Consider the following 16379-nt stretch of genomic DNA (forward strand, 5'->3'; position numbering starts at 1 on the left):
GAGGGAGGGAGGGAGGGAGGGAGGGAGGGAAGGAAGGAAGGAAGGAAGGAAGGAAGGAAGGAAGGAAGGAAGGAAGGAAGGAAGGAAAGAAGGAAGGAAAGAGCAAAGAACCCCGCTGTATGGGGTCCACCCCCTAAAACTCCATGGAGCACCATGTGTAAAGATGATCGTTTATTTGCTGGGATTTCAGATCAACAAAGATTCTTGCTGCTGTGTGGCCATTACTAGCTGCTTTTAGTCAGATTTATAGTAAAACTCAGGACCAAAGGGAAAGATTTTTAAAACTCTCAGTCTGGCCAAGGAAGAACCAAAGAACAAGCTATAAAGGTGTGGCTGGAAAAACACTTGCTAGAGAGATTAGTGTGGACAGAAGCCAGCCAATTGCTGATGTCAGAACAACTGGAAAAAGGCCTGGAGTCAAACAGGTCTGTGTGCAGCTCCTGGGTGCTGGCCCTTGGCATCCGGGCCAGGCTGGCATTTCAGGAGTGCAGCTGTGGCGCCATGGTGGCTTCCCCTGAGGTTTCAGAGGGAACCCTGGGAGAAGTGACCCATGGGGTTGGAGCCCCCGTGGAAAGCCCCCAGGTGAGGCATGGTCTAATGTAGCTGATATTGATGGGTGCAGGAGTTTGGTGGGTATCTGCTGGGGTGCCCTGCCTCTCATGTCTGGAACAAGGATTTGGGTGTGGTTAGAAGCAAGCAAAGTGAAGGAATTGATTAAGAATGCATTCAACTGAGCAGGGGCAGTGCACGCCTTTGATCCCAGCACTTGAGAGACAAAGGCAGACAGGTTTCTGTGAGTTCAAGGCCAGCCAGGGCTACACAGAGAAACCCTGCCTCGAAAAAAAAAAATGTATTCACAAGAGAGGAAGCCAGGAGGAGCCTCAACTGTACAAGTCATGTGGACCTTTACACCTCACCATTGAGAGCTCTGTTAATTTGCAGACTTTCTCACACACTGTCTGTTAGGGGTAGCTTATAAAAAGCCGCAGTTCATCTCAGACTTTCTGGAGTGCCTGTAGGCAGTTCTAGAGGGCCTCCTCTGGTCTAAGTTTTTGTCTACCCTGTTTTTTCCTCCTTTGCATAGGCCTCCCAGGTCTCATTCAGTTCTACTCTCCCTCGCCTTCCTCAGAGTTTGGGCTGTGCGTATCTGAGAAAGGTATATTCATGGGTACCTGCAGCGTTCAGTGAGGAAGGCTGCAGGAGAGCAGTCCTGTGGGCAAGAAGCCATGGCAAGGCGCAGGAACCTCCTCCCCTCACAGTATGTGAGAGAGGCTGGTCTTGGCACGTTAGGGTTTAGTGTTTGCCCTGCAGGATTTCAGTCTTGCTTTGGGCTGAGTATTCTTCCCCACTTTTCCATCCCTTCCTTTGGAACAGCAACACTACCCCTGTTTCACCCTTGGAAAATGGAACTTGTTCTGACTGTACAGGTTTACAACTGCAGAGAGTCAGTGTGAGTCTCGGCTGAGCCTTGGGGCTTTTAAACGACTGTCAGACTAAGCTAAGGCTATAGGACTCTTGTGGACAGGAGCATGGGATTTTGCATTGTGAGGTGGACAGGGAAGGGTTGCTGTGGTTTACATATAATTTCAGTGTGCCCCCTCAGGGCTCATATGCTGAAACTCCCCACTGGAGGGGGTCAAGAAGGAAGAGGGTGAATCTCACTATGCTATTTAGAAGTGGACCTTTGGACAGTGTTTAGGGTTAGGTAGAGTCATTGGAGTAGAGAGAGTATATGATTCAAGGCTGGTGGCTGTGGAAGAGGAAGGGGAGAGAGAAAGAGAGAGAGAGAGAGAGAGATCAGAAGAGGCACACACTTGTGTGTGAAGCTGTGTGAAGCCCCATGCTTCTTCATGCCATTAAGAAGGCTATAATTCAGTATGTACCTTGCAGTTGGGCTGTGAATCAAAATAGACCTCTTTTCTTTAAAGTTACACCATCTATATTTCATTATAGTCGCTAAAAATTGTAATAAGAGTGGCACATATGCAATGTCCTGGGAAATCCCCCTTTCTTTCTTATTGTGTCTAGTTATATGGGAAGGGCTATTTGCATGGGCCCCAGTAACTAAGCTCAGGTTGGCAGGCTGGGCAGCAAGAGCCTTTACTTGCTGAGCCATTTCATTGACCCATATGCTTTCCTCTTGAGAATGGTGGACATCTGTCACGGGGCAGTCCTGGCAGGTCACAAAGGCACCAGCGCTCTCAGCTATTCTTTTCTAGATAAGGAGCCAGCCTTCTGTGTCACCTGCGTGATTCCCAAGTGGGCCAAAAGGCACCTGTAAGGGTCAGTTCCGATTGTTAATGGCTCCACTCGCTACTCCATTGCCGAGTGATCCCTGAGTGACTGATTCAGCCCTCTCTCTCAAATCACTTTGACCATGAGACAGGAGATGTGGGAGTTTCTCTCTTCAATGTCTCCATGCCTATTGAATTAGAAGATGGGACCATGGCCTGGGCTGTGTAGGCACCTTCCATTCTTAGGCTTGCTGTTAAGGATGAGCTACATCCTGTGGCTGGACAAGGGTACCCTTAATATCAAAATCCTCTCAGCTTTTTTGCTGTTCAAGAGAGGATTCACAGGCAGGATGCCGTGGGCTCTACCTTTATGCGTTCTCCCAGGCCTCTTTCCATACACCGTTTCTTTTAAAGAACATTTTCTACATTTGTTTATTCATTGTATAATTGTGCATTTGCAGTGGTAAGGAGCGGCGCGTGGGCGTTGACTCCCTCCTCCTACCCAGCGGGTCCCAGGAATCAAACTCTGGTCATCAGGCTTGGTGACAGGCCCCTTCACTCCCTCAGCTACTCCAATGGCTCGACATCATTTCTTAACCTGGGTGAAGGATGCCCTGTTTCTCAGGCTTATTAAATCTAACATGTGTCTTAGGGATCCACAGCAAGCAACTGCCCCAGCTGTTCTTCAGAGCACACAAATATTCAGCCAAAAAGGCAGATCCACTGGCTGAAGGCTCTGTGCTCGCTAGGTGGCTACAGACATTCAGACATTCCCGTTCCAAGGGAGCTAGGTGGGAAGCACACTGCCTGGGAAGAGAAACCAACCAATTGAAACAGTAGACCCCAGGTTCCCCTTAAGAGCCGGAGGAATCCTCAGGGCAGCCCAGAGCTGCAACACCAATGATAACCTGGCAGATACAGAAGATCTGTGGCTTGAAGATCTTGCCCCTGTTTAGAGTATGAGAACAAAGACTTTAAGCTCTGGCCAAAGTGACCCGTTGACCCTGTCCCTCACCAAGTTCTTGGGCACAGTGTCCCCAGCACATGCAGCAATGAAGATGAAGCTCGCAGCTGCACCAATGACCCCTAAAGCCTTTCTTCTCTCAGTGCTACAGTGGGAAGGTCTCCAAGGAAGGTAGGAGCTCCTGAGGACTAAACATGGAAGCCTCAAGTCTGTACTCATCCCTCGGGGCAGAGCCAGGCATGCAAAGCTGGGGAGAAGGCTTGGTGGTGAAATGATACGCAAGCCTGAGGACCTGAGAGGGCCTGAGTTCTGGTCCCTAGTAATCTCATTAGAAAAAGTCAAATGTGAGGGTGCACCTCTGAAAGCCCAGGACTGGGAGGCAGAGACAGGAGGGTACCTGGGCGTTGGGGGCCAGCCAGTCTAGCTAACTGATGAGATCTGGATTTAGAGAGAGAGATTTTGTCAGAAAGACACCTAATGTTGACCTCTGCCTTTTCAGGCGTGCATCTCACCCCTCTGCCCACCTTCCCCAAATTTAAAAATGGTGTTCATACATGTATTCATTTTGACTCACATTCGTAAAGTAAGAATAAATAAATCTCTTAGAAGACACTAGCCTTTGCTGGCTAATACATTTCTTTGACAATCTGGATGCTAAGAAACCTTTGCTTTTCGGACAGGTGTACTGTTCATCACAGTTCATCACAGTTGCTGCATGCACCTGGAAGATACTCCCTAGAAACTTCTCAGTTTGTCCCTTTTGTATAAATAAACTTTGTCACCCAACTGACAAAACACACTTCCTGTCCCCAGGTGGCCCATCCACCTCCTACCTGACCCTAGTGACTGCTTATCTCCAGTCTGGCCTCTTGACTCCCAGCCCACTCTGGGCTTCTCTCATCTGGACCATGGGGTTCCCTCCCTTCTCCAGTGAGCAGCATCTGGAAGGTTTCACCTAAGTTAAGCAGGCCACACCCCCACTGTGTAAAATCCTGTACTCTGCCCATTGTAACTAGACACAGAAGCCAGCTGTGGTCCTGTACCTCTCTATCCCCTTCCCTCATGACTTCTGGCTGTTCTGTCACCATATGTAGCCAGCTCTGTCACACCTCTTTGGAGCCACCTTGACGGACACCAGAGAGATCTCCCTACCACCTGCCCGAACAGAGCCTTGTTGTTACGAACTCTGCCTTCACAGTAAAAACTTCCATGGAATAAGTAGGTGGCTCTTCGTCCCAGAGGCTGAGCTCTGCAGGGACTGTGTCAGCAACCAGAGTGTCGCCTGTCACAGGATGGGTGCCCTGTGAACCTTTGGTGGGTGAATGAATCAGGGCCCCTTGTAAGCCTGGCTCGGTGCCCATTCTTGGCTCTGGATTACAGGCTGGGATGTGGGCTCTGTGTTATCACAGCCTCTAAGCTCTTCTAAGATGCTGGAAATCCAGTTGTTGTTTTTTAATGTGAAATGTTCCAACTTTTAAAACACCGAATAAGCCAAAGACAACATGCCTACAAGGCCACATCCGGGCCACAGGCTGTCAGTGTGTGTGTGTGTGGTGTGTGTGTGTGTGTGTGTGTGAGTGTGTGTGTGTGATCTCCGCTCTGTTCCCAGACATTCCTGCAGCCCAGGCACATGGCTTTGAAGAAGGGGGAAGGCGCATTTGGCCTTTACCCTAGACCTGGCGCTGGCTCAGAAGGATGAGTGCAGGAGAGCTGAGAGCTGGTTCTCATCAGGGCCCTGTAAAGGGGAGCTCTGGGGTTGGCGTCCCAGAGCATCTGGCTTTCCAGATTCATTTGTGTATTTTCCTATGCATATGAGCTGAAGTCTGGCAGGTCCATGTGCTTTAGACTCAGCACACCCCTCTGCGAGCCCGTGCTTTGGTGGAGATGCGATGGCCTGTCAGGCACATAGTGGTCACAGACCATTCTGGCTTCCCCAATAGCTCAGCATGGCTTCAGCATTCAAAGACTCAGAGGAAGATACTTCTCAGACTTTTAAAAACATCGTCATTGTCTTTGGCACAAACACAATAGCAACATCAAACAGTAATAAATAGTAATAATAAGACTCAGCTACAGCTTTGACCATCAAATGACAAGATACTTATTTTTCTGGATTTCTTCTAAGTCCAGATGGCTAAGAATAAAGTTTGTAATTATCTTTTGGCCTCCTTTCCCTTAACTTTATAGCAAGGGTCTTTGTCCATGGGGCCAAGAAGGCACCAACACTGCCTACCATCTTGCTTAGAGGGTTGATTCCTTGTGGGGAGGGTTTTGTGTTTCTGAGTTTCAGAACACATTTTGTAGGCGAGTGTGTGCTGGTAGGGTTTTTTTTTAATGGGCTATTTCTTTGGAATAAATTCCCACATGTTTTATATCAGAAGTGGGTGGGGCTTGTTTATATCATCACAGTGTTTCCTGCCTTATATGTATAAACTTACCAGTTTGTTCTGACAAGCACTAGTGTACCAATTTGCATATGTAAATAGTGAGGCACAACTTTTGGGTTGCCCTGCAACTTTGGTGGTCGGATTTTCCTGAAGGTTTCCATAGTATCGCTTTAATTTGCTTTCTTTGGATTATGGATGTATATACAATGTGTACATTGTACTGGTATACATTGTTTCTAGCCTTTCTCCTGGTTCCTCCCCTTGATTGACTGATTGACTGATTAATTGACTGAGTTCATAATTTTTTAAGCTCTTGGCAGAGTAGAGAGTAAATGACCCTTGAATGGTTTTTCTACTATAAATATCCCACATGCTACATTGACCAGGCTATTGGCTTCTTTAAATAGCATTTTTTTTAATTATTTCTAATGTTCATACCCTTGTATACAGTACATTCTGATCTTATCCACCCCATGCTGCCTCCATTCAACTCCCGCTGGATCTCCCAACAGTCTCACTCCCAACTCAAGTCTCCTTTTTAAAAATACTATTATTAGTAGCCCTAAGTTTTATTTGTGCTGACCACTTTGGTTCTGCGTGTGTCATTTGTAGACTGGTTTTTAGAGGAGCTGATTGGGTGACTGAGAGAGACCTCCCCACCCCCATGGTAGATTTCAGTATGTGTGTGTGCCACACTTAAAGCCATAGGATTGCTTCCACTGTGCTGTGATACGCACCCGCAGGGATGCCCAGTACCTGGCAATCAATGGAACACACTCTCTTAGTGAGTACAGGGGCATGAGAGTGCTCACTCCTGCAACTGTGCTCTGGGACCACAGAGAAGATGGTGGCCAAGCATGGAAAGGCAGGGGCCGAGGTGGTCAGAGTTGGTTGCATAGCCCGGGTTTGTATGGGACAGAACTTCCCACTACTATGTGTTTCATGCACACAGATAGTTGTATTCATTTGGCATAGCATAGAGAAGGGAAACCGGGTATTGCTTGATGCCAAATCAATGGCTGGGGCATGTCAGGCGGGGACATCTAGCCTACTGTATCCATCCAGGGTTAAACTGGGGCAGCCCACACTGGAGCCTCTCTTGACTTGAGGGTATGAGGTCGCTGGAGACTGAGTTTTTTTTTTACCAAACCCTTTTAATTTTCTCCAAAATTCTCTGCAACATCTCTCTAAGTCCTGCCCACCGCTCAGTCCCAAATCCACTACCTCAACCACACATTCCTAAAAATCAACCTGCATATTCACTTCCGATTGCTCTGTAATAAAACACTCCACCTCTTAATGGGCTTCGATAAAACACGTATCATCTTGCAGCCTCGGTGGGGCAGGGATTCAGGGGCAGCTGAGAGCAGAGTTTCTGGCTTTTAGTGCGGGGAGACCTCCCGAGGTTACGTCTCTGGTTGGAGGGCTGTACTCCCAAGGTGGCCAACTGATAGGGGGAAGTTGGCACCGATGGGGGAGAGGTTGGCACTGGTTGTTGGTCACAGGCCCAGGGTGCTTTCGTGAAGGGGTAGCTGCTGGCTTCTTCTGGGAATGGGTGTCTATGACCAACCACCTCCCTTCTGCCATACTGTGTAGACCAGGCTTGGTGCCTGTGGGAAGAGGGCGTTCATGGACATAAATTCCTGGCGAGTACTCTGGCTGCAAACTTGAGGACTATTTGGAAGACTCACTCTGAAACCCCTCCTGCCAGTACCTGAGATGTGCCTATATTTACGGAGAGGACCTTTAAAGGAAAGGTTAAGTTCATGTGGGGTCATTCAAGCGGGTCCTGAACAATCTGATTTGTGCCTTTATAATAAGAGGAAACCAAGATCCCAGCATGTGCAGTGTGACAGCCACATGAAGACAGACAAGCCAGCCAGAGGCTCCATGGAGCCAGCCCTGATGGCACCTCAGTCGTGGACTTCCAACTTCCACAACTGTCAAAAAGCAGGCTTCCGGGTGTGTGCCTGGGGGGAGAGGTGCACTGCTGCTACCCTAGCAAATGAATATTAAAGAAGGAAGTTGCAGCTAATAACTGACAATGGAAAGTGACATCTTAACAGTTCTGTGGGGTCAGACAGAATGAGGTCTGAGTTCTCTGTGTTGAGGGTGGCCCAGCCAGAGGCATTTCTGAAAGATCTTGGAGTGAGCCAGTTACCACTAAAATTCATCTGGTAGAAGGGAAAAGGAAAGACAGGGGTGAGTTCAATGAGCCATCGCTGGCCTTCTGAGCGCCAGCCAAAGCAGCCCTTTAACTTGAGCTGGGCTGGGGATAGGGGAGCCTTCCCAAAGAACGGGCACCAGGGTGTGCCTCCGCCTCGGTGTGTCATTTCCTGCTATGGTCACATTTTCTGGGTGGGCTCCAGGCATTTTGCTACTTCCTTAATAAGAGAATGAAAAACCACACAATGGACCTCAAAGGCTGGGCTAAGGCTGTCCCAAGGCCAAGTGTGGGCAGGCCTGGACTTTTTAGCCAAGATCAAGGTGCCAGGAACTCTCCACTGCCAAGACAGGGCCACTTAAGAGCAGCCAGCCCAATTATCTAAATAAACACAGGCTTGCAAGAGTGATTAACTTCAGACCCAGTGTTAAACAATTGCCAAAAAAAGTAAGAATTTAAATGGTGGAATATCTTGTTATCACATGTATTGGGGAGGAGGGGACCTGGCAGCAACAGAAGCAAAACCCATGTGGGCGGGAAATAACCACCTTTAAAGAAACGACAAAATCCTGGGAATGGTTCGGAGCTCAGCATCAAGAAAGGCACAGCCAGCCAGCCCTGAGTCAGACCTGAATTACCTTGGCCACTTCCTGAGGTCACGGCTAGGATAAAGTCTCTGGAGATGAGATAAAGTCTTTGGGGGAAAGTTCTGTGGCCTAAGCACCGAGGACGTTGAGAGTCTGTCAGCAGTGGTCCTCACTGCTTAGATCTGGGGGGTTGTTTTCTTTCTTCTACCAGTCTAAAAGTCTATATCCAGGATGGACGACGGATGGAGCTCAGTGAGGGGAGCTTGCCCAGCACGCACCACGCTCTGGCTTTGATTCCAGCATTGCATAAACTGGGCACGTTGGTGCATGTCTGTAATAACAGGACTTGGAGAGATGGAGGCAGTAGGGGCAGAAGTTCAAGGCCATCCTTAGCTGCACACTGAGTTTTATGCCAGCCAAGGCAACATGCAACCCTGGCCAAAGAAAACTCTAGGTTTTTTTTCCCCACAGATGGTCAGGCATCCATGTCTTCATCGCTCTAAGAGAACATACACTTTCTAGAATATTCATTTCCATCAGCAGTACACAATGGTCCTGTCTCCCTAAATAATAGCCTGTCAATGTGTCACAGCATTCATGCCTTAGATCTTTGACAGAGCAATCGATGAGCACGAATTCCCATGGAAAGTCCCGTATCTGCCTACAAATATTTAGCTCTAAGCAGGTTCAACGTGACATTGCTTACTGTGTTAAAAATTGGGAAAACCCCCAGATGTTTCCCCTGGGTGTTACTAGTGGATGAAAATCAGGGAAGCCTTTAAAAGCAACGCTGATGAGGTTAGAGAGAGTGCCCAGTGGTTTGAGCGTGTAAGGACTCAAGCCCCAGGACCAGCCCAACCCCTCTGGCCGCCACAGGCACCAGCGTTTACACGCACATACCTACACGCTGACCTTCACACATCCACATAATTCAAAGTAAAAGCCTGAAATTAAATAAAGCTTATTTGCATATTCCCAAACATGTTAATAAAGGGGACGAGCCACATGCAAAGTTACATATGTGTAACCCCATTGAGGGGGACAGATATTTACACAGAGAAAAGTGGCAAAGAGAGTGCTTTAATCTTTTTATATTTATCTATTTTAGTTTATGTGCACAAGAGCTTTGCTTGTGTATATAGACATGTTTGCTTGGTACCTGTAAAGATCAGAAGAAGGCATTAGATCCCTGGAACTGGACTTACAGATAGTTGTGAGCCACTGTGTGGATGCTGTGGGAACACAACCAAGCTCCCCTGCAAAAGCAGCCAGTGCTGTTAACTGCTGATCTGGCTCTCCAGCTCCACCTCCAGGGTGCTGGGATTGTGAGCCTATGCCTTTACACATGGCTCAGAAAGATGCTCTTAAAGATGAACTGGCGGGGAAGGTCTCCTTCCTGACCAGTAGTATTTGCTGGGGATTTTCCTCTCCAGTGTTGTTTTGTTTTTATTTTAAAATATGAACTCTTGTATAACTTGTAAAAGAAATAATGAGACTAGTATATTTAAAACCTCTGATTAAGATTTTAAGCTCATACAGGCACAGTCTTCCTTGTATAGGCAACTTCTGCAAGGATCACATCTCTCTGTGCCCTCTGGAGAGTCATAGCCATTCATGTTCTCTGGAAAATCAAGGACTTTACTAGTGAGAGAGGGGAAGTTAGAGGAAAGGGGTCTGGTTTTAGTCTTTTGTGTATACATGTGAATTGTGGCTTCGAAGAAACAACTTCAATTTTTTAAAATTTATGTGTATCTCTCTCTGTCTCTGTGTGTGTGTGTATGTGTGTGTGTGTGTGTGTGTGTGTGGTGCCATGTGTGTGCAATATCCAAGAAGACCAGAAGAGGGTGTCAAGGTCTCAGTGTGAGCAACCAAACTTAGGTCCTCTGGAAGAGCAGCAGAGACTCTTAGTTGTTGAGCCATTTCTCCAGTCCTTGAACAATGTTTTTAATCTACCTACTAAGCTTCATGCACACAACTCACAAAGCAACAAGAAAGTAGTATGGAAAAACACTGAGAGGGTTGGAGTTATTCTCCAGACAAATGCTCTATAGTGACTGGGAAAGCTAAGTTGTCCCAAGAATAGTTTGAATAATGCTACAGAAACTTCTACATTCTTAAAAAACATACCTGAATACTCTCACCATTTAAACGCTGGCTTCTGTTTCAATACAGATTTGATTTTTACACTTATGGAAGTGAGCCAAGCCTATAAAAGCCAAGATTCAGGAGGCTGAGGCAGGAGGATTACCAGTTCTAATCTAGCTTGCCATATACAGTGAAACCTTGTCTCAACTATGGAATAAGCAGAACATGTAAAGAACGTCACCAAGCCTGAGGACTCACCCTTAAAACCTCAGCATTCAGGAGGACTGAGTCAGGAGGATTGCCACAAGTTCAAGGCTAACCTGGGCTACAGAGTGAGGCACTATCTTAAAAAAAATTGTTGTTGTTGTTGTTGTTGTTGTTAAACCAAGCAAGTTTGCTTATACTTTCCATTTAAAAACTATGTTATGTCATATCATGTTGGAAAGGATTAAGTATGTTGGGGTGACAAACCCTACTTTCCCCTACTAATCACAATGGCCTCTGCCACCATCCTTGTGACATCATGACCACGGCTCCAAAAAGGGTGGAAGAGGAAGAGACCAGGGTCCAACACCCCCATCGAGGTCACATCCTTAATGCCTGAAAGAACTTTCTCTAGGCCTGTCTACTTCCCAGGAGCACCAAGCTGAGGAGAAATTCTGTACCAAGGTTGTGGGAGGACACTACTGATGGTGACCAGGTCCCTTGGATGCCAACACTAGACACTGTCCATGAAGGGTTTCAGATGATAACCACACTGGCCCATGGACCAGGGCATTTGTTGTCTGGCTGGGGAAACTGAGGCTTTGCAAGGACACTGGCTCACCTGACGTCATGCTTTTACTCACGACTCCTCCCCCTAAGGCTGATATTGTGTGGCATCTTAATTAACCACGGCAGCTGGGTTAGCCTATGATTTTAGCTGTAGTCAGTGTTCTGTCGCTACTAACGAAAGAGCAGCAACAAAGTAACATAAAGAATGGGAGTTTATTGAGCTCTAAGTTGCTAGGGCCGAGACATCTAAGAGCACCGCCCTGGCCTCCCAACAGCATTGGGGGCTTGCGTTTTGTCATTGTTCAGGACATCACAAGGAGAGACGGAGCCAGCAGCTCTTCAGGTCCTCTTCTATTATTTTTTGTGTGTATATTTATGTGCCTGTGTGTGTGTGTGCGTGCGCACACGTGCTGTGTGTGGGTGCACATATACATGTGTGTGTGTGTGAATACACATGTGTGCATGTGTGTATATGGGCCAGAGGACAACTTCCTGTGCTGCTCCTTAGATGCCAGCCACCTTGTTTCTTGAGACAGAGTCTCCCTGGCCAGGAGTTTACTAAGTAGGTAAGGCTGGTTGGCCAGTGAGCACCAGGGACTTACCTGTCTCCTCTTCCCAGAGCTAGGATGGTTTACCCTGGAGGCCAGAAGAGGACACCAGATCCCTGGGACTCTGAGCTGTTCCGTGTGGGTGCTGGGAACAACTCAGATGCCCTGGAAGAGCCATGCTCTCCAGCCCTTGAACTTCTGGGAGAGCATCAGAGCGTAGCATAGCATATCCATCCACTCTAGCGATGGTATCGTGAGCATCTATTTACTAAAAGCAGGACCTTGAACTCACTAGTTCATTCAAACTCAGGGCTCCCTAGGTACTGATGGCTAAGCTGGCGCAAAGCATCTTGGGTGATTCCATGAGATAGATCAGCAGAGAACTGGACTCTGTTTGATCAGCCCTGTGTGTTTATATATAGCAAGTGCTCTAAACTGTGTGGGGTGCCAAGTGCAGACCAGCCTGACGCTCTCGCTGCCCCTTCCCTTCCAGACTGCCTGTCTTACACGGCTTTACAAGTCCTGTCCAGGAGGTGCTATGGGAAGCAGAGATGTAAGGTCCTCGTCGATAATTACCACTTCGGAAGCCCCTGTCTTCCAGGAGTGAAAAAATACCTCACTGTTGCCTACGCATGTGGTAAGAATAAACCCTCAACCAGCTCTGGGAACACGTACCTGGTAGGGAATTGGTAGCCGTGTGCAAACGGAAGTGTGTGACACTTTTAATTGTACATAGTGGGCAGGGCACAGCCAACAAGCAGGACCAAGAGAGGGAAGAACGGAGAAAGGTTTATTGCAGTGAGTCAGGAGTGCATTAGAGTCATTCATGCCTACACACAGCCACCTAGAAAAGTGCCATGGGGGGGGGGGGGCGGTCTGCAGTGCTGCGCATGCTCAGTTTAAGTTCCTCATGCAAGCAGAAAAGGTAGCTGAAAACATTCATAGGTTCAGCTCAGAGTCGTGGAGTAGACATTTAAAAGGTGAAAATGATGGACGAGGACTCCTCTGGGCATGCTCAGTTTATGTCAGACAGGAAATGGGCATATCAGGGCACACTTGCAATCCCAGCTCTCAGGCGGCTGAGGCAGAAGGATTGCTGGGAATTCAAGAGTTGGCCTGGGCTATATAGAAGTTCTTATCTCAAAAGAACAGCAATGATAATGACCAGCAAGAATATTATTGGATGTACATGGTATCTCTTTCTCAGAATGGTTTCAGCTGAAACCAAAGGGACGGACACTATGAAAGTCTAGTAACATAAGCGCTTGCCCCTAAGGGTGCCTGCCCTACTGTGCTGCTGACAGAAAGAGCCCATCAGCTCAGTTAGTTCCTGCTGGCTTGCCTCATACACCCCAGACGCTTTCTCTCCATTGTCCTAGTTTATGGCATCCACATCAGATAAGCAATAGGGTTTTCTTGGGCCAAATTTGTTTTGAGAGCACCTCAGGCAATCAGATTAGCAGCGGATGGAGAGAATAGGGATAGGACAAGCATCCTGGGACAATGCTGAGGTTACAGAGAACAAATGATTTCTATCTTGCTTCTTATGAAGCCCTGAAATTCACTGGCGTCGTTGTGCGAGTTCACAGAAGTATTGTTTGGCTCCTTTTTAGCCCTCTGGGTCCATTTAGAGGCCCTCAGTGACTAGCCCACTGTGCTACCCACAGCTGTCGTGTCTGCACGCCCTCAGCAGGCATGCAATGTAGTACGGGCTACCACGTGCTGTTCCCGTGTCTTGAGAAATCTCTGCTCCACTTGGCTTCTGTCTTCAGGAAGCTACTTAAGAGCAAGTCAGCAGCTGTGTGCAGGGGACCATGGTGGCCTGATGTGAAATCTTGACACATGTGTGCTCTTCTGAAATGAGTATGGAGTTGGAGGGAAAGCTGGATGTTCAACAACGAACTGGCTGCCTTCCCCCTCCCCGCCCCCCCGCAGAATAGCATTCATTAGACTTTGCCCAATTTTATCTCAAGATAAAATTTGTGGAGTGCCTGGTCAAGCATACAATCTAGGCTTTTTATTTTTTAAAATATCCATCTAATTGTGCAGGCATTACTATTGCCAGCTCAAGAATATTACCTTCACCACAATCCATTCTGAAGCAGTTTGAAGAAAGTTTTTGTAAACAGGGTCTCGTGTAGTCCGGGGTGGCCTTAAAGTTACCGTGTAGTCAGAGATGACTGTGAACTTTTGCTCTTCCTGTCCCGACTCTCAGGTGCTAGAATTATAGGCATATTCTGTCTCACATAGTAAACAGACAGGTTCCTATGGTGACCGATGTCTCACAGCTCCATGATCTGGTGGGTTGCTTGACAGTTCGTCCCAGAATGCCAGTCTGCTGCAAGAGTCTCTCTACAATTCTGAATCTATAAAGCCTCTCAAATTTGTGCAGAGCAGGAGTCTCATCTCAACTCATCTCATCTCATCTCATCTCATCTCATCTCATCTCATCTCATCTCATCTCATCTCATCTCATCTCATCTCCTCTCGAGAATTTGTTGCGAGAGAGACAGAGAGAGAGAGGAGAGAGAGAGAGAAGAGAGAAAGAGAGAGAGAGAGAGAGAGCTCAGGGAAAGACAACACAGAACACTGCCTGGGCTTTACTTCTGTCAGGGACTCGGAGAGAACGTTCTTGGAGCCCAGGGAGAGCGAAGGTTATTGAGCTAGGAAGCATTTGTCCTGGTGCAGCTGTATTCTGGGGTCAATGCAGTGTCTCTCCAGCACCTCTGCTGCATCTCTCCGGAAAGCCACCCTCATCTTGGTGGCACAAAGGCGCCCGCCAGGGTCTCCTGGATTTGGGGGATTCACAATTTATGGCTTGTTCTCTGCTTGTTGGCCCTGGGATATTTCCAGAAGAGTGTAGTTAAGCACCCGGAGACGGAAGTGGGGTTTGCCTGTAGCTGGGTGACTTACAGAGTCTCTGCGCCGCGAATGTTGCTGCGTTTGTGTTGGCTTCACTTGCTCTTCCTGATGCCGCTTCTCCCCGATACCATCTGGGTTGAGGCAAAAAGAAAAATAAGCAATTTTCTGCAGCTAGAGTACTTGGCATCCTCCCCCTTCTCCCAGCTGGCAGCTGTGTGCTTCGCCTCTGTAACTGTATCTCCTTTCTCTCGTCTCTCTATATCTCTGTCTCTTTTTGTGTCTGTGTCTGCCTTACTCTCTGTCTCTCTCTCTCTCTCTGTGTGTCTCTGTGTCTCTATGTCTCTCTCCCTCTCCTGCTCTTTCTTCTAGCCCAGGCTAGTCCTGAACTCCTTACATAGCCAAGGATGACCTTACACCTCTGATCTTTCTTTCATGCACCATCCTTCCTTATATTTGGTGAACCATGTGAGCCCTGATTGCTGGCTCCTCTGGGTTTATAGTAAAGACGTGGTGTTCAGAGAAAAATTGGAAGAGGACGGAGCAGGAGGGGGCGGTGAGGTGGGGCGGGGGGTGGTGAGGTTAAAGCTGGTCCTGACTGGTTCGCTTGCTTCACTGTCTCTCAGATATGCTAGGATTCCCCTGAACAGCTTTCTAAGGCGCTCCCGACTGCGCTCACCCATGTGAGATGCCTCAGTGGCCTTCATTACACTGAAAGCTGTGTAACTGCCCTCACATTTTTGTGACCCCCCCAAAGTTTCTCATGCTCTCTAGCCCCCCCACACACACACACTAATCAATTTCAGTCTCTAGATTTATCTTTTTAGGCAGTTCATATAAATATCATTATGCACTAGATGGGGTTTGGTAACTGCCTTCTCCCACGGAGCGTGCTGTTTTGAGATTCATTCTTGAGTCCTTCTCATTACTCACATTTTCCATTAGACGTGTGTGCTGCGGCTTGTTTACTTTCCTCGTTGTCTGAGATGGGGTCTTGCTGTGTAGCCTGAGCTAGCTTGAAAGTCGAAGCCCTGCTACCTCAGCTTTCTCCATTTGAAGATCCTTTGAAAGAAAATATTTGCTTTGTATTAAATTTATGTGCATAAAAAGAAATATGTCTGTGCAGAGGTATGTGAATACAGGTGCCTACAGAGACCAGAAAAGAGAGGTGGGTCCCCTGGAGCTGAGTTTACAGGCAGTTGTAAGCTACCCAATGTATTGCTAGAAGCAAACTCGGGTCCTCTGCAGCAGCTGATGCTCTGTGCAATCTCTACAACCCCAGCTCCTTAAAAAAATAGTGCAAATAACATGCCTAAGAGTTCACCTATCTTGAGCAATTGATGATCTCATATTGCCATCTGTGTCAGTGTGTGTGTGTGTGATAGGCCATAAGTCATTTAAAAGTATTTTGTAAATCTTTATCTACATTGTAACTTAAATATATATTAAATGCAAAGGTGTTTTTTTTTAATATACCATGTTTTAAAAATACTTCTTTTTGGTTTTTAGTTCCCAAGTACATACTCACGGCAGTTGATCCAGCTGTTGCTAATCTAAATCCTTCTCTGAAGAAAGACGATGAATACGGTAATTTCTATGGCTTACCCCAGCATTTCCTTTGAAATGAAATCAAATAGGCACAGAAGACCAAGGTGGTAGGAGGCCACAGAGATGTCGGGATGCTCTGCTGATACAACGGGGTTATGGCTGGTGGTTACATACATGTGGCAGCCAGTGCTTTGTTTTAAAGAGAGAGAGAGAGAGAGAGAGAGAGAGA

The 16379-nt window shown here is 47.4% G+C and overlaps 1 protein-coding gene across 3 annotated transcripts in view; it reads left to right on the top strand.

Moving 5' to 3' along the window:
- Positions 1-16379, top strand: part of Eva1c (eva-1 homolog C) — a 75665-nt gene that overhangs the window by 49637 nt on the left and 9649 nt on the right. For 2 of the 3 annotated variants that reach the window (XM_021185200.2, XM_021185198.2), the window contains 2 exons: positions 12237-12380; positions 16112-16189. In XM_021185200.2, the coding sequence (XP_021040859.1) occupies positions 12237-12380; positions 16112-16189 (222 nt within the window). The remainder of the gene's footprint in view (positions 1-12236; positions 12381-16111; positions 16190-16379) is intronic. The other variant, XM_021185199.2, reaches the window with a different exon arrangement.

The sequence above is a fragment of the Mus caroli genome, chromosome 16, assembly GCF_900094665.2.
Source record: "Mus caroli chromosome 16, CAROLI_EIJ_v1.1, whole genome shotgun sequence".
In the NCBI taxonomy this organism is placed as follows: Eukaryota; Metazoa; Chordata; class Mammalia; order Rodentia; family Muridae; genus Mus; species Mus caroli.